This window comes from Medicago sativa, chromosome 2 (assembly GCF_051527215.1).
Source record: "Medicago sativa cultivar Bolivia chromosome 2, Bolivia_mono, whole genome shotgun sequence".
Lineage (NCBI taxonomy): Eukaryota > Viridiplantae > Streptophyta > Magnoliopsida > Fabales > Fabaceae > Medicago > Medicago sativa.
Genome location: NC_140750.1, coordinates 32,071,735 through 32,092,660, shown reverse-complemented (window position 1 = coordinate 32,092,660; position 20,926 = coordinate 32,071,735). Strand labels below are relative to the sequence as shown.

General features: G+C 39.4%; 2 protein-coding genes and 1 pseudogene across 4 annotated transcripts; 2 read left to right on the top strand and 1 right to left on the bottom strand.

Annotated features, from left to right (window-relative positions):
* Positions 1-1,642: 1,642 nt before the first annotated feature.
* On the top strand, positions 1,643-3,407 carry LOC146946294 (uncharacterized). Its single transcript, XM_085748186.1, has 3 exons — positions 1,643-1,823; positions 2,176-2,825; positions 2,922-3,407. Exons 1-3 carry the CDS (start codon positions 1,643-1,645, stop codon positions 3,405-3,407), a joined length of 1,317 nt encoding a protein of 438 aa, XP_085604312.1.
* A 1,699-nt stretch (positions 3,408-5,106) lies between these two features.
* Positions 5,107-6,554, bottom strand: LOC146946293 (uncharacterized; annotated as a pseudogene).
* A 6,157-nt stretch (positions 6,555-12,711) lies between these two features.
* On the top strand, positions 12,712-17,320 carry LOC146946292 (cyprosin-like). Of its 3 annotated transcripts, none has more exons than XM_085744428.1 (14): positions 12,712-12,765; positions 12,974-13,315; positions 13,435-13,495; positions 13,575-13,669; positions 13,771-13,883; positions 14,263-14,431; positions 14,513-14,552; positions 15,243-15,307; positions 15,386-15,499; positions 15,741-15,802; positions 15,895-16,051; positions 16,407-16,526; positions 16,768-16,865; positions 16,987-17,320. In XM_085744428.1, exons 2-14 carry the CDS (start codon positions 12,974-12,976, stop codon positions 17,069-17,071), a joined length of 1,521 nt encoding a protein of 506 aa, XP_085600554.1. In that variant the 5' UTR covers positions 12,712-12,765; the 3' UTR covers positions 17,072-17,320. The 3 variants fall into 3 exon arrangements, with proteins under 3 accessions (XP_085600554.1, XP_085600553.1, XP_085600555.1); XM_085744427.1 differs by having other exon boundaries at positions 15,741-15,805; XM_085744429.1 differs by lacking the exon at positions 16,407-16,526 and having other exon boundaries at positions 15,741-15,805.
* Positions 17,321-20,926: the final 3,606 nt, after the last annotated feature.

The window sequence follows — 20,926 nt, the reverse complement described above, 5'->3', positions numbered from 1 at the left end:
GATTCCACAAATGCCACAGTCACACCACCGATGACTGCATCCATCTTGAAGGATGCAATTGAGCTCCTCATCTAGAGAGGTCGGCTCAAGCAGTTCGTCAAGAACCCAGAGGCGGAAAGAAAGACCGTCGAGCTCATCGACGACGGTTCTGAACCTGGCAAAACCATCGCCATGTCCGTGGAACATCTCGGTGATTTCCCTGACAACGTGGAAATCACCCCCACTCATGCACCTGGGAGCAGTTCCCCACTGCCAACATCATCACTGGAGGAACACTGAATGTCTCCATGGGAAGCATGAAGAGGAAATTTGAAGAACTCATGAGTGTCAACTTGCTGGCCCCCTCCAACCACGGAGGAAGGCCACCTTTGGCGTTCTATGATTCAAAACTTCCTGGTGGAGCTTCAAATTCCGCTATCCCTTTGCTCATTCGAGCATTGATGGCCAACGCAGACGTTCGACGAGTCCTGATCGACACAGGGGCCTCGTGCGACATCATGTACACCAGCCTATTCAAAACCCTCCAACTGACGGAGAAAAACCTTTCTCCCTATGTTGGAAATGAACTCTACGGCTTCAACGGTTCGTCTACTCAGCCGTGGGAGTACGTGGAGCTGCTGGTCACCTTCGGAGAAAAGGAGGCCAAGAAAACAATAAAGGTCCCTTTCTTGGTGATCGATTGCCATTCTCTCTACAATTGCATCATAGGGAGAACCGGGCTTGCCCAACTTGGGGCCGCATGTTCAACCACTCATCTGAAGTTGAAGTATCATGCGAAGGATGGCATCATCGCCTCTCTCAACGGAGACATCGATGCTGCAAGAAGATGTTTCCTCCAAGCTAACAAATCCCAGAACTCGGTTTCCCAATCCTGCAAACCTGCTGAGGATAAAGGGAAAGTTGCTGCGAGCACTCTGGACACCAACTTGGTCGAACTTGACCCCAGGTTCACCAAGGAAAACCATAGAGAACAAAAACGGGAAAAGAAGGATCCGCTCAACGCGAAACTTCTTAGACCTATTCCTGACGGTGAATTTGAGCTGGTCCCCTTCGAAAACGACCCCTCGAAAAACTTCAAAATCGGCAAGGACCTTCCCGAACTTGTCAGGGCACAGCTGATCGCCTGCCTCAGGGAGAACGCCGACCTTTCGCATGGAGGGCGACCGACATGCCTGGAGTCGACCTTAGCGTCGCTTGTCACCAGCTGACAGTAGACCCCGGAGTTAGCGTTGTAGCCCAGCGACGTAGAAAGCAGTCTCCTGAAAAATCAGTGCCTGCAGAAAAAGCTATAAAAGACCTCCTAGAGGCAAAGTTTATTTATGAGGCCAAATGCACTACCTGGCTCTCAAATGTTGTACTTGTCAAGAAATCTAATGGAAAACGACGTATGTGTGTTGACTATACCGATCTTAGTAGGGCCTGCCCTAAAGACGGATATCCGATTCCTAACATCGATAAACTCGTAGATAATTCCTCCGGCTATAAACTTTTATCCTTGATGGACGCCTACTCTGGGTACAACCAGATACCCATGGCTGAAGAGGATAAAATTAAAACAGCATTCATGACCGAATCAGGGAACTATTACTACAACGTAATGCCCTTTGGTCTACGAAATGCGGGGTCCACTTATCAATGAATGATGAACAGAGTCTATGACAAGACACTTCCTGGCGACATCCTTGGAGTCTTCATGGACGACATGATCGTAAAATCCCAACAAGAGGTGGATCATGCCGCTCACCTCAGAAGAGTGTTCGAACAAACTCGGAAGTACAGCATGCGACTCAACCTAGAGAAATGCACCTTCGGAGTCCAAGCGGGTAAATTCCTTGGTTTCTACCTAACAGAAAGAGGAATTGAGGCGAACCCGGATAAATTCCGCGCATTTACCGAGCTCCAAACGCCCCACTCCAAAAAGTGCATCCAAACGCTCAACAAAATGCTAACTGCCCTCTCCAGATTCGTGGCTAAGTCCGCTTAACACGCCCTTCCTTTCTTCAAACTCTTGAGGAAAGAAACGAAGTTCGATTGGACAGAGGAATGCGAGAACACTTTGAAGCATCTCAAAGAGACCCTCTCGGCGCCCCCAGTGCTCTCGCGACCCGACCAAGGTGAAGTACTATACTTGTACCTATCCGTTTCTTCTGATGCGGTAAACGTCGTGCTCATCAGAGAAACGTCGGAGGGACAAAAGCAGCCTACTTCACCAGCAAAGCGCTTCTAGGGCCAAAAACGAGGTACCAGAGAATCGAAAAAGTAGCTCTCACACTCCTCACAGCGGCTCGAAGGCTGAGGCAGTACTTTCTAGCTCATACGGTGATAGTCAGGACAAACCAACCCATCAAACAGATCCTGGTCGCCCAGATGTAGCCGGTCGGATGATGAAATGGTCACTCGAGCTATTCGAGTTCGACATACATTACGAGTCTAGAAAGGCACTGAAGGCACAGGTGTTCGCCGAGTTCCTTGCCGAGATGACTTTCCCATCTGAGGATGACTCTGAGGAATGGACCGTCTTCGTAGACGGATCATCCAACTCCAAGGGAAGCAGGGTCAGAATAATTGTAGAAGATAACAAAGGTATCGTTGTCGAAATCTCCCTCGCTTTATCTTTCCCTGTAACCAATAACACTACAGAATATGAGGCCTTCCTTGCTGGCTTGCGAACCACCCAAGACATGGGGGCCAGAAAGGTGAAAATCTTTACCGACTCGCAACTCGTGGCTTCCCAAGTCACGGGAGAGTTCCAGTTGAAAGAAGACCACATCCAAAAGTACGTTCAGTTAGTACTAGAGAAGATGAAAGAATTCGAAACTGTCGAAGTAACTCACGTTCCTCGCGAATAGAATACTCGGGCAGACATTCTTTCAAAACTCGCAAGTACGCGAACTGTAAACGGGAACAAAACCGTAATACAGGAGGTTCTCGACAAACCGAGCATCCAACAAAAAGAAGCTCAATCGCAAGACATCAACTCAATCATCGGGATGGAAGATTGGAGGGGCCCTATTTCTCGATACATAGAGAATGGGGAACTCCCTTCCGATCCGCACGAAAAAACAAGGCTGAAACGAAAGGCTTGCTCATTCACTTTAGTCAAAGGAACCTTATACAAAAGGGGTTTCATTACACCACTTATCAAGTGTTTGGGACCTAACGAGACGCAAGAAGTCCTCGCCGACATCCATGACGGCATCTGCGGACAGCACCTTGGCGTCAAAGCCCTCACAAAAAAGGTCCTACGAGCTGGATATTACTGGCCTACCATGTTAAAGGACGCCCAAGATTACGTGAACCTTTGCGACAAATGCCAACGACACGGGGGCATGCACTTAGTTTCCCCTTGGCCCTTTGCATGGTGGGGCATCGACCTTCTGGGACCATTCCCTAAAGCCGCTGGATAGCTGAAATATCTGGTAGTTGCCATCGACTACTCAACAAAATGGATCGAGGCCGAACCACTGGTTAAGATCACGGCTAAAAACGTACTCCGTTTCTTCAAAAGAAACATCCTAGCAAGGTTTGGAGTACCGGCTCTAGTCATATCCGACAATGGTACACAGTTCACGGACCAAAGGTTCCAAGACTACCTAAGGAATATCGGCATAAAACAAAGCATCACCTCCGTCGAACACCCTCAAGCCAACGACCTCGCCGAGGCCGGAAACAGGGTCATTCAACGAGGGATGTGGAGAAGGCTAGACGCGGCCAAAACCCAGTGGGCTGAAGAGTTGTACGCGGTCCTCTGGGCCTATAGAACTACTCCCCACTCCACCACTGGCGAGTCACCTTTTCGGCTCACTTACGGGACAGAAGCGGTCATACCAATTGAGTTGATAGAACTCACATGACGAACTGACGCCAACACCGACTTCCCGACCAACACGGCCAATCTGCGTGAAGAGCTCGAATTTGTCGACGAAGTCAGAATAAACACTACCTTGCGGGAGGCAGCGCTAAAACAAAAAATAGCCGCTCACCACACCAAGAAAGTCAGAAAAAGGGAATTCGAAGTGGGCGATCTCATTCTCCGGCGAAATCAAAAGGACACTGAAGAAGGAAAACTCACCGCCAACTGGGACGGGCCCTACAGGATCCGAATGAAAACCGGGACGGGAGCTTACGGACTCGAAGATCTCTACCAAAACACAATTCCAAGGACTTGGAATGCAGAAAAACTCAAAAAGTATTACACTTAGATGACAGACAAAGTCAATTTACTCTAATGTACATACTCAGTTCTATGCAATGAACTCATCACTCTCCAAACGAGCAAGTAAACGGAAGAAGAAAGTGGTGCAAATCCGAATCCAAAAAGAAAAAGGATAAGAGAAATTTACACAACAAATTATCTTACTCCTCAGTATGTACGCTTCCCACTGCGACATCACTGCTCGACATGTTAGGTAGAACCCCAGCTCGGGATGGGTGATTCACGCCTCAATGCGTTGAACTTAGAATGATTTCTTCGTTCATCCGCTGTTATACGTCCGAAACACAACTTTGGACACGCATTCATATAAACGATCTCTTAGATGTGCAATACTTCTAACTAATACTCCGCGTAACAGTTGGAATCCTCCTGCCCAAACACTTCCTTGCAAAACAACGCAAAGGTAAAACTTTCTGAACAAAGTAACTAATTACCCGGGAAGGGAAAGGAAATTTTTTGATTTCAACAAGTTAAAGTAACAAGCGGCTAGGCGGGCATGCTAAACTCTCCAGTCATTAAATCACTTCGTTGAAGTAATGACTACAGGGGGGGGGGGGTAGTCCATCCCGCCATAGCAAAACAAACTTCGCCTTGAAAACCTCGCATTTTCAAAGCGAACAACAACACAAGTTGAACAAGCGAGAGCATACGAATTATTGCAGTCTGTGAAACGCACAAGATAGATAGTTCGCTCTCAACAAATACTTCAAACAATATTAAAAAGCCTCACACAACGAGCAATCAGATTCAAAACATTATACTTGAAAGTAAATCATGCAAGTGTAATTGACAATAATCTAATTATATTATAAAGGTGCTAAAACCACAAAGAGCGCACAATGTCATTACAAGCATTGTTAAAGAAGAAGATATTAATTACAAAGGCCTCATCAGGCCTGGGCTTCATCAACATGCCCATTGTCTTCCTCAAGACCGGGAAGGGGAATGATCACTCCATCATTCACATCACTAAGGGGATGAGTTCCTTCGACGTTCAAATCAATGTCCGGGTTCACCACCTTCAGCTGAGCCACCGCCCGGTCAAAACCTAGCTTGACGGCATCCACCAAACTTCCTTCCAGCTCACCAACCCTGTCCCACAAGGTCGGCGCGCCGTAGGACAGCAAGGTCTTCCGCCTCATCCTCTCTAGGAAGGTTCGCCTTCTTTAAAGCTTCCTCCAAAGATGCCTTCTCCTCAGCCAGCTTCCGGGAGGACTCAACCGCTTGCTCAAGAGCAGTCTGAGCCTCTATCAACTGCTCCTTCAAGACAGCAAGTTGACGGTTACGCTCCTCGGCAACTGACCTCTTGCTCCTTAGATCATCCTCAAGAGCAGTAACCTTAGCAGTCAAAGCATCCGTCTCCTGCGCCAGAGCATCGACCCAAACTTCACTATCCAGAAGCGTTGTTCAGGGCAGCAGCGACCTCCAAAGCCTTCATGGTAGCAATAACCCCATCGGTTATCGCCTTACTCCGGTCAGCTGGACCCAAGTCCTGGATGATCTTCAGCTCGAGGTCATCCAAGAAAAGGGTCGACTGGGGACCACACAGCTCTGGTTCAGACCATACTTTCGGAAGCTGGAGGAAGTCTCCTTTCTCAGAGCGGACGGGAGCGGCCTTGATCGGTGTGATTGGGTCCTCAGAGGGAGCTCTCACCTTCTGCCTCTTCGCAGAATCATGCACCAATTCCTCAGAAGGATCCTCGCCTTCTAAGTCCACCACATAATTAGAGGTTGAGCCAGCACCGGAACCAGCTATGTGGTGCTCCAGAGACTGGACGTTCTTGCGCCGTTTCTTGGCGGATATCTTCTTGCTCACCGCATTCACAAGAGCCCCCAAATCTTTCAATTTTCCTGCAAAACAAAGAAAGGGAAATTTTGTCAGATAGGGGAAACAAAACAAGAATAAGGTAGGAAGACAAGCAGCTGAAAGACGAGAGGAAAATATAAACTAGCAAGGCAGTCTTCAAAGTCCTCAGAAGTCAACAACTCATAAGTATTGATGAGGTGGGGCTCTGTTACTGGGGTCCCGTCCGCACTCATCAAAGGGTTTCCTCGTTTATCAGTCTTAACCCTCCGCATGAGGGACTGAACAAAAGGCCCAAAGTTGTTGACGCATGCCTTTTTCTTCATCGGTAAGGTTAGCAATGGTTCGGCCAAAATCCCTCGGCTTATAAGCAAAATGGTCCTGAGACCAGCATAAATGGAAGGAAGGACGACGCTCCTGAACGTCATCCTTCGCAGCCTCCAAGAGGTTATCTAGAGCAGCCACACTTTTCGGCCGAACTAAAAAGAAGCGTTCTTTAAAGCTCCGAACTTTCCAAGCGAATATCTCAAACATCTTCTAGGTTTGGCGAAAGGAAACCCAATCCGCACCCCGTTGCACGGTGAAGAAGGAGAAAAAGACATTCTTGGAAGCAGGGATGCGGAGATAATCGTACAACAACTCGAAGGCCCTCATAAAGGCATAAGAGTTGGGATGGATCTAAGTAGGGGACAACTTGGTCCAACGAAGCATCTCTCGCTGGAAATTGGAGATGGGAAAGGCATAGTTTTCATACTCCGAACACACCCGGTCGGACGTGCTCGGAAGAATCATCCCCCAGTCTTCTGCTTCGCCGATGGTCCCGAAGGGGGCCTCACCCACGCCGTCGACAGCAAAAACAGATTTTGTTTCTAAAGGCTCTTCTCCTAGCCAAGAAGCAGCTGACGCGACAGCTCCCTCATCCGCCATGAAAACCTGAAAAAGCAAGGGAAAAAGTGAATCTAACATTCAGATCCACCCTTCCTTCACCCATCAGGTCGGCCACAGCAAGGAATGGATCGAGCGCTACCGCTAGAAGATAAGGGAGACAACAAATCCGATTCACGCATCGAGGAGACCAACTCCCGGCGAACAGACCCAAAACTTATGGATGAAGCAAAAGCCTGTCGCCAATGTTCTTCTAAATACTAATAGAAAACAGATATCATATCTTAAAAGTCTTTTGATGCACGGTGGGAACTGCCGTAGCCAACGACGGAAACCACCGAGTCAGAATCACTTATACCCTAAAGGCATGCATTCCTACGGTTTCTAAAAAGAACAGAGACTAAAGAAGTCACAAGCACAAAAACAAAGAGATGAAATCATCAAAATGTTACCTGTTACGATGAATGGATTGGACTTGGAAGTGAAAAGTTGAAGGACTGGAAAGACTTCGCCTTTGAGAAACTCTGGAGAAAAACTTCTAAGTCTCTGAGAAAATGAAACGTAGTGATGTTCCAAACAATGTTTGGACTATTTATACTCATTTCATAAAACCACTCAAAAGTCACTATGTTCTATCCAATGCAGTCCTTCACATACAGCTCTGCCTTCAAGTAGCATTCCTACGATCCAGATTTGATCAAACAATTCATCTAAGGGCCCTGATCTTTTGTAGCGGTTCCTTGAACGTCAGGATTAAATCAACGGTGATGATGACACCTCAGAAACACAAACCGAGAACACGCTACAGACTATAGGTACTCAAGTACTACAATAGCCTTTACACGTGTCATACAGAAACCAAAGGTCATGTCTCTTCAGTTTTTCCCTCGAGATGTGGGCATTAATTGCGGAATGACATTCGACCAAACTCTCTGGCAAAGGAATCCTCTCGATTGATCTTGCGTACCGAACATCAGAATGCTGAACATGACTCATCACTCTGGCGAACTGACTCAGGTATAGGGCGAATAGAGCTTAGAGGAAAACGAACCCGCTCGCTTAACCCTCTTAACACTCTCGATCGTCCTCGCAAGCTACTCCCTGAGTCAAAGATGTCTTCAAGTCTGGCGAGCAAGACTCACCTTATCCTCAAACGGGAAAGGTGCTCAAAAACAAACCTCCTCCTGCGGTCGGCAACGAATGATCAAACGCCCACACTTAAGTCATCACTCTTCGCCAAGAGCAACGACTTGGGGGGCTACTGTTCTGGACCGGTCAAAAGGATCTTTAGCCCATTTACTTAGGCCCAATACCATCCTAAGCCCAAACTCCATGTTTGGCAGCATTACTTGCAACACATCTCCTCTCCGCGAGGAGGGTGCACGGAGCAAGCGAGACCAGTTCAAACGAACCCCAACGTCTCTTTGCACGTTCGCGCAATAAACTCTCTGGCGGTTACACTTCCCACGATTTCGTAACCGCCAGAACCAGGTGTGCCATTACAACGGCTCTGTAGCCCTCTATCTCTATAAATAGGGGACTCAATGCAGTCCCCAAGGTAGAATCTCCCCCCCCCCCCCCCCCCCCCCCCCCCTCTAAACCCTCACTCTCTGATCTCTACTGACTTGAGTGTCGGAGTGTCTGCAGGTACACACCCCACCATCATAACCACCGCACTCAAAGCACCGGCAGTCACCTTCTGATCAGGTACGATTGCTCATGATTAAAAAAAAAATACCTTAACAACAACAAAAATCTATATATAAAACTCCTCTTTCCTCACGTTCATTTATTTTTATCAAGTGTTAGATTTTTACAAGAAATGGGTTCTTGATTTATTTCAATTCGGAAAAATAGCATATAAGAAGATTTAGTTATATTAGAAGTGCCATATCCATAATAATAATAATCCGTGTCATTCTCACCCTGGTCCCAAAGGAAGGTATACCATATTATATCTGTGGCTTTGATTTATTTACTTGAGAACGTCTATTGCTTTCCCTCGTTATTACAGTCATACAGATATTTTTTTTTTTTTTAATTAGTCTAGTGATTAAAAATTCATCTTTTTTAAGATAAATAAATGAGATATTTACGGTTCGAACTCTGATTCTACATACATATAATACATTGTTCCTATTAACCGAGCTAATCTCCCAGGGACGTCATACCTATATATTCTATTTTCCTTCAATTTTGAACCACGAATCCGGTTTATAAATGCAAATAATTCGATATAATACAGATGAATATCCAGTCAAGAATAATAACATCATTACTTATAGGGTGACCTATTTTCTTTGAATAGTTTTGTGGGGATATTGAAATCGCAACAACACTAACATGCATGACGCAACCCACAACCGCAGTGGCTGCAAATCGCAATTTAAAACCATGACAATGTTTGTATTGAGTAAAATACTTGAATAATGATTACCAACTTTAATTACCTAAGAATGAACAAATGTTATTTAAATTTTTCAGTACAAAAGACAACATTAATTGTGAGGCTTACTAAAAGATCTTGTGTGTATCGATCATGCTGATTTATGCAATCAGATAATTTTGTGTAAGGACAGAGAAGTCTGAGTTAAAACCAATAACACTAATCAACAAATAAAAACTTTACACTCCTCTTTCATAATTTCAATTTCTTGTTTGGTAAAGTGTTAGATTAATATTGAGAGGATATAAGAAAAGGTTTCAGATTTTTTTTCAATCCTTGATTATACAAGAGAAAATTAATTACTACAAAGCTATAAATCCATAAACCATGTCATTCTCCATGGCCACACATTGTTTTCTTGAGAACATCTATCGCTGTTCTTCATTATAGTCATACCACAATTAATTAAGTACGTTTTTGTCAAATAATTTAGGTGAAGATACAAGAACTGTTGTGAACCGTTGTTATTTAAGCCCACACGATTATTTTGATGTGTGGGGCAAAATTAGCGACAATCAAAACTAAATAGATCACAAACTATAAGATAAGATAAAAGGAGAAAAAGAACACAACAATATTTATTTATTCAATTCCATCCAAATTTGACTTACCTCGGGGAAGAAATCAACTCTACAATTCACTTTATTAAAGAGTTTTTTTACAAAGAGATAAGGATTACAAGAAATTAACCTTCAACAAGTTCTTTTAAAACAAATCTTAATTTCAACCCTTTTTTCTGAATCTCTTCCCATGGCTAAGAGACTCGATGATTTCATATCAAAGGTGTTTGAATGGTGTTTTCAAACCCTAGAATTTTCCCGAGCCACCTATTTATATGAATCCTCCAGCCCTTAAAACTTGGCGACCAAGAAAATAGAAAACTCGCGCCTATGCCTCACGTATCCCTCCTACGCCTTGCACGTAATAGACAGTGGTTGGACATCCTGCAATCCTTCACACCTAGGCCTCACGTAGCCTTCATACGGCTTACATAATAGGCAGAACTGGAACACTATGAGAAACAAGATTTTCAAGCATATACAACAAGAAGTCAAGAACTATACACTATTTTCCATCAAGTCTGAACCACACATGTGATTTTTTTTATTTTTATTTTTTTGGTGATAACCACACATGTGATTTTAGTGCAAGAATTGGATATAGTCACACATATGAATATATTCTCAATAATATCAATGACATTAATATTTAGACGGTTACTTGTTGCTTTGCATCATTTGGTGGGAACTTTGAAATGTGGACTTGTGGGAACATTGAAGAAGACGTTGTTTTATTTCTGACCTGATTGAAGAATACGTTGGTGAAAATTTGTACTTTTAAGGGCGAATATTTTTGAATTATATATATTTTTGAATTATATATATTAGCATATCTATATTAGCATATATATATATATATATATATATATATATATATATATTTTTTGGATTTCGCACCGGTTTTCGACCCACCAATGGTGGGCGACTAATCTGGCTCATGCGTAGAGGCATGCGCACTGGCCAAGCGTTGTTCCCCCGGGAGCACATTTGTTTTGGCTACAATCTATATTAGCATTTATCACACAAAATTCTTAATTTGACATGTACTCGATTTATTAAAGGATAATTAGATATCTCATTGAATAAGTAATTAGAAATCTGACAGACATATTTTGTAGACACCGTTTGATTGGTAGTTGCAAGGACAATATTGTATAGGGGTCGTGGTTGGAACCTTAGGCTCCTCATTTCTCCACATTTAATAAAAATGTGTGAGACGAAATCTCAAAGATATTATTCTTATGCAATCCCTAATACTCATCCAAACCCATGAACTCTCGACTAACATTCACTCCCATAACATAACTCTTAGCAAAATTAACTTTAAGACCAGAAGCAAGCTCAAAGCACCAGAGAGTGGATTTTAAGACCCACATGTTTCTCGCTGACGCCTCACCCAAGAAAAGGGTATCATCTATAGACTGGAGATGTCACACAAACAGGCCATTGCTCCCCACCTTGAGACCTGAATAAGTTTACGCTCTTCAGAAGTCCTGACAGCCCCACTAAGACCCTCCACAACAAATCGGAAAAGAAATTGAGCCAACATATCCCCTTGTATTACCCCTCTCTAGATGTTGATTTCCTTAGTCGGGTACTCATTGAGTAGCATCGAGAGGTTCCCAAAGAAAACATACACTCTAATACAACTACGCCATCTCTCCCCAAAACCCATCCTCCTCATCATATAGTCAAGAAAGCTTCGTCTAACTGAATTATATGCCTTTTCAAAATTAACTTTAAAAATGAGACACTCACTCTTAGTCGTTCAGGCCAAATCGATAATCTCATTAACGACCATTTCACCATCCATAAGTTGTCTTCCTTTAAGAAAGGCCAATTGATTTGGCGAGATAAGTTTAACCATGACCAGCACTAATCTACCAGCCAGGACCTTAGCAACCAACTTATAGAGAGACAACACAAGGGAAATTGGCTGGAGGTCCCCAATACCAAAAGGGGAGACCACCTTAGGAAAAAGGAACTGCATATATATTTTGTACTTATTGTGTATATGGGTGTGGATCCTCTGGAACCTTTGATTGATCACACTGAGTAAAGATGTCATGGACTTGTTTATAGTAGAGAAAGTTGCAACACATAATCTTTATCTTTATTATATTAACATTAATTAGTGTTGATTTAACCCAAATCCTGCCCTTTTTTATTAGCTTAGAAAAAATTTACGAAAAAAAAACTCCCACATAGTAGATTCGAACCCAATAATAACATAACATAAGCTCATGCTATCCACTTTATACCACTGATATATTCCTTCATCAATTTTTCTTAATACTTGTAAAGTGTTATTATAAAAAGAGACCGAGGGAGTACTAATTACTTTATCACGAACCCGTGTATTAATATCTACACTATTCTTTTTAAACTTTAATGACTAAAACACTCATATAAGTTAAGGGAGTTACTTTTCCACTCTATAAGTTTCTCACGCACCCTGTTTGGATTCTAAAATCCAAAATGTTTCAATGTGTTTGGGAGTATTTTATAAGTTCTTTATGCCGTTTGGATTCTATAATCTGAACTGCATAGACACGCGAGAAACTCAATAGGGTGGAAAAAGAAGGTTCTATAAATTAATCATTCAATCATTTAATCATATCTTTTTCAGAGAATTCCACTTGAGAGAATCCACTCCCCTCGTATTTGACCCATAATTTTGACATAAAAAACAGTCAACTTTGTTTTTTGGCCAAAATGGCAGTACTAAATTTTTTATTGTTCAAACAACATTCATATCCAGTAGCATGGTATATTACTCCACTATATTGTAGTAGAACACGTATCTTAGTCAAATAGTTGCCAGAAAAGTCAACATCATCATCATCATCATAAGGTATGCACAGAACCTTGAATTTCTTTATGTCTTGCTTCTGGTACTAAATCAAATTATATGATTGATGCTAATACTCAAATTTTGTGTTGTTTAGAAACTGAAAACTATAAATATGGTATTATTTTTTGTAATTGTAATTACTCAACTCAACTACTCTTATATGTTGCTTGAGCTGAAATTATGTAAACCATGTTGAAATTTGAAACAGATGAGTTTGAAGTATATGCTGGTTGTTACATGTCTTTGGATTTGGTCTCTATCATTGGCTTTTACAGTTTCTAATGATGGCTTGATGAGAATTAGTCTAAAAAAGAAGAATTTAAACATTCAAAGTCTTAATTCTTCAAGAATTAAAAGGGCAATTCAAGAAAGAGATTTAGAGAGTGTTGATACAAATTATGGCTCAAAAGATGTTGTATATCTTAAGAATTACTTCGATGTACAATATTATGGGGAAATTGGTATTGGTTCACCACCACAGTATTTCAATGTTGTGTTTGACACTGGTAGCTCTAATCTTTGGGTTCCATCTTCAAGATGCATCTTCTCAGTAAGTTACTTAATGATTTGATTCTTATATCGAATTGAATTCATGGAACGAACAGTGAATCTTTTTTGTAAAATTGCATCTTCGGTCGTTTAAGTTATGTGTTTATATGACTGATGCAGATTGCTTGCTATTTTCATTCGAAGTATAGGTCCGGGATATCTAGCACCTATAACGAAATTGGTAACTTTCTTTTTATGTGAACAAACTGTGTTTGTTATGTTGTTTGCATGCTTAAAGTAACTTTTTGGATAATATTCAGGAGTACCATGCGAAATCCCGTATGACGAAGGATACATTTATGGATTCTTCAGCCAAGACAATGTAAAAGTTGGGGATATAAATGTCAAAGATCAAGTCAGTATTTTTTTTCTTTTTTGTATTTTTAGTTAGTATTGTGATAAAGTTTTGTATGCTTCTTTGGTTTTATTGATGTCTGGTTGCTTTTCATCATTCAGGAATTTTGCGAGATTACAAGGGAAGGAAATTTTAAACTTTTAGCTCTTCCATTTGATGGTATACTTGGACTTGGATTTCAGGATGTTTCAGTTGGGAAAGTCACACCAGTGTGGTAATATTTGCAGATAATAACTATTTTAATTCATTTTACTGATTAGTGATTTTTCATATTCAAATTAGTGAAAAGTGATGAAGTATTAGTGATGTGATCTAGTACCAAATACTTAAGATTAAAGGCATGTCCAGTCTCTGTCACGTGTCAGTGTCAAACACCGATACTACACTGACACATGTGGTTACATTTAATTATACCACTTTCTCAAATTATTACCAGTATCGATGTATCAATGTCAATGTCGTGTGTGGTGTATGTGTTTACGATTCGTGTGATTATATTTTGGTTGCAGTAGGGTAGAAGAAATATAGAACTCCGATATATTCTCATGTTTTTAGGCCTAAAAAGCATGCAGTGATTAAGTCTGTTTCTACAGGTATAATATGATAGAACAAGGGCATATTTTGGACAAAGTTTTCTCCCTATGGTTAAATAAGGATCCAATGGCAGAAGTAGGTGGTGAGATTGTCTTTGGTGGTGTGGACAAGAAGCATTTTAGAGGTGACCACACTTACTTTCCAATTTCTCAAGAGGGTTATTGGCAGGTAGTATTATATAACAGAAACTAATGAGTAGCTTTTGTTATCAACCATGTCATTCTTTACTTTTATTGTTTGTATCTGCAGATTGAAGTGGGGGATATTCTACTTGCAAATAATACAACAGGTCCTTATGCATTTCTATTTAGCATGATACTTAAATTATAAGCTTAAGTTTTTTCATTCTTTCTTATAGTTGTTACCTGTGAGTGAATAGCATGAGTGAAGAGATTGAAGTTGCTAAAGAATGCATGGTATTAGGTGGTTAATGGTTAGATATTTCTATATATTTCTTGAAAGGCATTCAATTTCCATGGCTATTGTGTAGAACTAAAAGGGTTTGATCATCAATTGTTGATTTTCAATTTAACTTGTCATATTGATTCATTTTTCACAGCATAAATGTTAAGAGTATCGCATTGGATGAGAAACGACTTGAAAATGAGTTCATAAGTGGGAGAACTCCCAACCTTACGAGCTGATTTCGTAGGTTTGAGTTAGGTTCAACCCAAATTTTCAGTTCGTTTTAGTGTGTATCCAAAATACGTTAGGCCCCCCGCTATCATGTTTCCTCGAGTCATGCTTCAGATGTCAAGTCTAGAGGGTGATAGGTGTGTTTTTAGAGTCTCATATATAAGATGAGATATGGTCTAAAATGACTTTATAAGTGGGAGGCATTCCTCACCTTACAAACCAGTTTTGTATAATTTAGTTAGCCCTATCCAAATTTTAGATGAAATACGCTGGTGCCGTTGTTGGCACTCATGTTCATTATACTTGAGCTGCCACAACATAAACTTGTGTAAATATTTTACAGGTTTATGTCAGGGTGGCTGTGCTGCAATAGTGGACTCGGGGACTACTTTAATTGCCGGTCCAACTGTATATCATCTCTAAAATTATACGTTCATCTTAATAGATTGTTTTGCTCCCTTTCTTCTTACTAGTTCTTGTTTTCAGGGTGTTGTGACGCAAATTAACCATGCCATTGGAACAGAAGGATTTGTTAGTTATGAGTGTAAAAACATTGTCCATAACTACGGAAATTCGATATGGGAATCATTGATTTCAGGGGTTTGTTTTCTTCGTGACTGCGCTTATATATATTCTCAATGACTATCCACCTACGAAGCACGGATACGAACACGGACACTGACACACCGACACCGCTAATAATTTGAGAAAATCACATAATTCAGTGTAATTATGTGTCAGTGTCCGACACCGGGACACGCCTAATTCGAGGAGTGTCCGTGCTTCATTAATTCAAATTTTAAGCATTCTTTACTTATCTTTGTATGTCACATGTCTGCAGTTAAATCCTGAAATCTTATGTGCTGACATTAGACTTTGTTCAGATAATGGATTTCAAAGAAAGCAGTACAATTTTCCATCTTCTTATTCTTGATTCCTTTATGACACATTCCTTAGCTACATCTAACTTAACAAAACTCCAATTTTACTTGCAGTGATGTTATTGAAACAGTGGTGCATAATGAAAGTTGGGATGGAGTACCATTAAGAGAGAGTCTCTTTTGTAGTTTTTGCAATATGGTTGTCCTTTGGATGCAAAATCAGATTAAGCAAAGCAATGTAAAGGAAAAAGTATTAAAATATGTCGATGAGGTAGTTTCTAATAACTTAAAATAGTTAGATATCTAAACTGTTTTATTTAAATTACAAAGGTTTGAATATTTTAGAGTAAACATAGATATAGGTCCTTGAATATATAGTCTCTAAATGTATTAATACTACAAAAATATTCCCGAAAGTGTCTTCTAATAGTTAGTTTAATACTCAAATCATGTGTGTTATGTTCGTTAATTTGCTTCATGAAATTACTAATAGAAGACGCAATCAAAGATGTTTTCAAGTTTCGATACAAAGATGTTTTCAACTGTTTACTCAATATTTTTTACCTTTATTTATCCAATGAGGAACTCAGAAGCTTTTTCATTATCTAAACTTCTTTCTTTCAAAGCTGTGTGAGAGGCTTCCAAATCCGGTTGGACAATCATTTATCAACTGCAGTAGTGTCTCAGATATGCCACACATTACATTCACAATTGGAAACAAGTTGTTTCCTCTCGCTCCAGAACAGGTTTGTATTTAAAGTTCGTGTTGTTTTGATATGCTCTCCATTTGTTAGATCAACGTGAATTTCTGTTCGCCTCACTTATCTTCATGAGTCCTGCATTCATTGATTTCACATTGAATAGAACCATTTTCCTTCCTGTAAATGTTAGAGTGTGTTGAAAAGAGTGTGATAAAATAAAAGAATGTATCAGTAGCGTATCCGGTTTCTTTATCAAGTAATTTAATAGAACCTCTTTCCTTCTCAGTATGTTCTTAGAGTTGAATCAGATGATGAAGATTGTTCTCCTGTGTGCTATAGCGGTTTTGTTGCTCTTGATGTGCCTTCCCCACAGGGTCCCCTCTGGTAATGCATACTTATCATCATATTCATAAATCTTAATGTCTTTCTTAATGCTTCATGTTTCATGCTCTTGTTTTTCTCTCAATTACATAGTGTATGACCGTAGTGATATATGTATGTGCAGGGTTGTTGGAGATATTTTCTTGCAGGCATATCATACAGTGTTTGACTACGCCAATCTCCGTATAGGATTTGCAGAATCTGCATAGTCATTGTTCACATGATTCACAGTAGTAAACAACATTATAGATTATGTAAGGTATGAGTTATGTATAGTAATATGTAGATAATGTCTACTGGTTTAGGTAAGAGTATGTAAGGCTGTTATAGCCATAATAGTGAGTGTGAGTATTTCTTGTATATAGTCAGATTATAAATTCAACTTCTTGGTTAAAAAACATATATGGAAATAAATCAATTGAGTTGGGAATCTGTGGCTTCCCTCACCATTCCCATTATTCATTCTTGTTTGAGAATCTGTAAACAAATTGAGAGGCAGAAAATCTAGTAGGATGCATTAGTGTACATATATGCAAGTTGAGCACAAGAGGATATATGTAGCTGATGGACTACCTCAAAGTGACCTGTCTCTAATCAAATGGATTCTGAGCAATTTGTGTATGACAGATTGTTATCCAACTAGAAAGGTGATGCTTTTAACAGGCACAGTTGTTTGTCGGTAGTATGGTTAGTTGCGAAAGTTTATGGTTAATTAGCATGCGTCGAGATGCAGGAATATCAGTTAAATAGTGTAGAGACTCAGAGGTAATAAAGGCTAAATATGATACATTAAAATCAAACTGAACACAACCATAATAACAATAGAAATAAAAAAAAAAAAAAATCCACGTAGAAACATCGAGTGCAGAAAATGAAATATATGGGAGCTGGTAACAAAGGACTAAAATGACATTCACCTTGGCAAATTTTAGAGATTAAAATCACAGATCGTTACAATTTCAATGACAACGTAGTGAGTTACTCTAATCATAATATCCGGCTAGAACCAAAAGCCAAAAAAAAAAATTACTAGGGCGTAAACTTGATAAATCAAAACAAAGCCGTTCTTTTAGTTATAATTTTCTAAACAAATTCAGATGCCACGAATAAAAAACCTACGACTGAGTGATCTGTCAATTGAAGTGGACACTACGGTGGGGTTGACGCCAAGGGATGGGATCAAGTTGTAAATTAGAGATGAGAGCCACGAGACTCTAAAGCATCGCATTCAGGAATAAGGATTGCCAAGGAGATGTAACAAAGGTGTGGTCAAGACGTGCTTCTTTGTAGGAGGCAGTACCGATACTTTTGAACCAAGTGAACTGATATCCAATAAGAGGTATATCAAACAGGTTGCAATCTATAACAATGTTTTGAAAACCTCTGATGAGCCAGGAAGGGGGTTCAGGGCCGCCTCGCTTGTCTGTTGTAGAAATGTGATAGTTGAAGTCGCCAATTATGCACCACGATCGTTAGAGAAGTTACTGAGATGGCGAATTAAGTCCTAAGATTATCTTCTTCTTGAGTCTGAGTAGCCATAGAATGATGTGAGTCTCCAGGTATCAATTGTAGGGTCCTAAATTAGCAAGTTAATGTAATTTTGAGAATAATTTATCAGAGAACAATTTATAGAATTGCGCGCTGCTTCGACCAATTCGATCAACGGAGAAATGATTGTCAAAACCAATGATGTAACATAAATCAGATATTTTATTTCCATGAACTAGAGTTTCAATAAGAATTACGATGTCCGATTATAGACACGGACCAACTAATTCGTTTCTTGATGCTCCATGTTTCATGCTCTTGTTTTTCTCTCAATTACATATATAGTGTATGACAGTAGTGATATACGTATGTGCAGGGTTGTTGGAGATATTTTCTTGCAGGCATATCATACAGTATTTGACTACGCCAATCTCCGCATAGGATTTGCAGAATCTGCATAGTCATTAGATACATGATTCACAGCAGTAAATAATAGTGGTGTAAGGGAGTATGTAAGGCTGTTATAGCCATATCAGTGAGTGCGAGTATTTCTTGTATATAGTTCGTTTAAACATTCAATTTTCCTGATTAAAAAACATAGATGGAAATAATGCAGAAAATGAAATATATACAAGCTCGTAAAAAAGGACTAAAATGACATTTGCCTTCACAAATTTTATGTATTAAAATCACCAATCCGTACAATTTCAATGACAATGTAGTGAGTTACTCTAATCATAATATCTGGCTTGAACCAAAAAGCCAAAAAAAACTACTAAGGCGTAAACATAATAAATCAAGTGAAAGCCATTTTTATAGTTCTAATTTTCTAAACCAATTCAGATGCCACAGATCAAAAACCTACGACTGATTGATCTATCAATTGAGCGTCGTTTTTCTGTCATAGCCATCAAGTGAAGTTTCACTAAATCTTTGACTTTTTTTCGGTTCGCCCCTGAAATTGCCGCTGATTCATTAGCATATGATCCATCTCCTCCCTTCTCCAACTCTACTGCCACAGCAAACAGAGTTGGAAATCTCGAAAGATCAAAATAGAAAAGTTCAGAAACAGAACAAAGATGATTGAAAAACTGAGGATACATATGAGATGTAACAGCTAAACAAGCCTTCTCAAAATTATCCGCCTCAGATAAAACTCGAGAGTCAGAGAGAACAGGAGAATTAGTCCTTACCAACATCTCCTTCATAAGAATAATCACAGACATGTCTCCAGACCAAGATAAAATATTGATGCTCATATAACGACACAGATCATTCATTTTTTGAAATTCTTTGTGAGGAATGTAATTGCAGTTTTGCGAAACCAGTGTTTTCTCCAGTTTCATTTGGAATATAGAAATTGCAATCTGTCATGTTTCCCATCACATTGATTTCAAATTCCATATTTGACTGATTAGTTGAAGAAACGATGCTGAGATTTTGAATCAATGCATTTGCTTCCTCTTGGGACGTACCAATGCTTTTGTTATTCATATTATAAATAAAGAATTAGTGATTTACTATGCGTATTACTATTGGTTTAAATAAACTGTACCAAGAGCATGAACTATATATATTGAAGAGTATGGGAAAATGGGGATATTACAATGTTGAGTCCATCAAATATTATTTGAACTCAAGGCTCAAGGAAACTCACTAATTTGATATGTTTGTTTGGCTTGACCTTAGCTTTGCGAAATTGTAGTAAATGCATGCATGTTCATGAAATCTTGAAGTTCAAGTTGGGAGATGCCCCACTCTGACATTGACACTTGAGAATGGGTTATGGAGTTATCTATTATGCTACCTTATTTAAGTTATGATGTATTTTTGAAGGAAAAAAAAAAGTTGTCTTTATTTATTGTTATAACAATGATTTAAAATTTGCTCAAAAAAAAATGATTTAATTTAGTTATATTTAATTATGATATATTTAAGTACGATTATGGTACCTTAAACCCGTTGTGGTAAATTTTTTATTGATTGACTAAATTACATTTTAGTCCCATAACTTAATTTTAGATAATAGTTTGATCATTTATCTTTTTTTCATTTCAATTTTGTCCTTTTGGTTCATTTAGATATGAATTTTCAAACTTTAAATTCTTGATTTTATTTTCTTATGACATTTCAATCTTTAAAGCTATGGTATTCATCTATGTTTGCATAAGAATATTAGATTTGAAGGACAAAATTGAATGAAAAAAAGATCAAGGACCAAACTGTTATCTAAAATTAAATTAAAGGACTAAAATTGCAATTTTGCCTTGATTATTTTGTATTTCATAATTTTCTCTCAATAACAAGAAGCCTCTGAAAAAGTATTTTTGAAAATAAATCTTTAAATTTTAGGGCCTCTGAAAAAGTATTTTTGAAAATAAATCTTTAAATTTTAGGGTCTCTTTTTGGGAGAGTTTAAGAGGGCCAAGTGTGTATTAAAAAAAATTAAAAGAACATCATGATTAATGATCAAATAATAGTTCAATCTCATTTATTTATTTAAAAAATACTTTACACTGTTTTTAATTTAAAAGAGAAAAACAATCATCACCTTTTAAAACCCCCATCTAAACAAA

Bases quoted from the DNA above. Each gene is read 5' to 3' on its own strand.
- LOC146946294 (XM_085748186.1), top strand. From the start codon at position 1,643: ATGAACAGAGTCTATGACAAGACACTTCCTGGCGACATCCTTGGAGTC. The intron at 1,824-2,175 runs GTAAATTCCTTG...CGTGCTCATCAG, and splicing joins CACCTTCGGAGTCCAAGCGG to AGAAACGTCGGAGGGACAAA. The intron at 2,826-2,921 runs GTAACTCACGTT...ACCGTAATACAG, and splicing joins AAGAATTCGAAACTGTCGAA to GAGGTTCTCGACAAACCGAG.
- LOC146946292 (XM_085744427.1), top strand. From the start codon at position 12,974: ATGAGTTTGAAGTATATGCTGGTTGTTACATGTCTTTGGATTTGGTCT. The intron at 13,496-13,574 runs GTAACTTTCTTT...GATAATATTCAG, and splicing joins TAGCACCTATAACGAAATTG to GAGTACCATGCGAAATCCCG. The intron at 16,866-16,986 runs GTAATGCATACT...ATGTATGTGCAG, and splicing joins TCCCCACAGGGTCCCCTCTG to GGTTGTTGGAGATATTTTCT.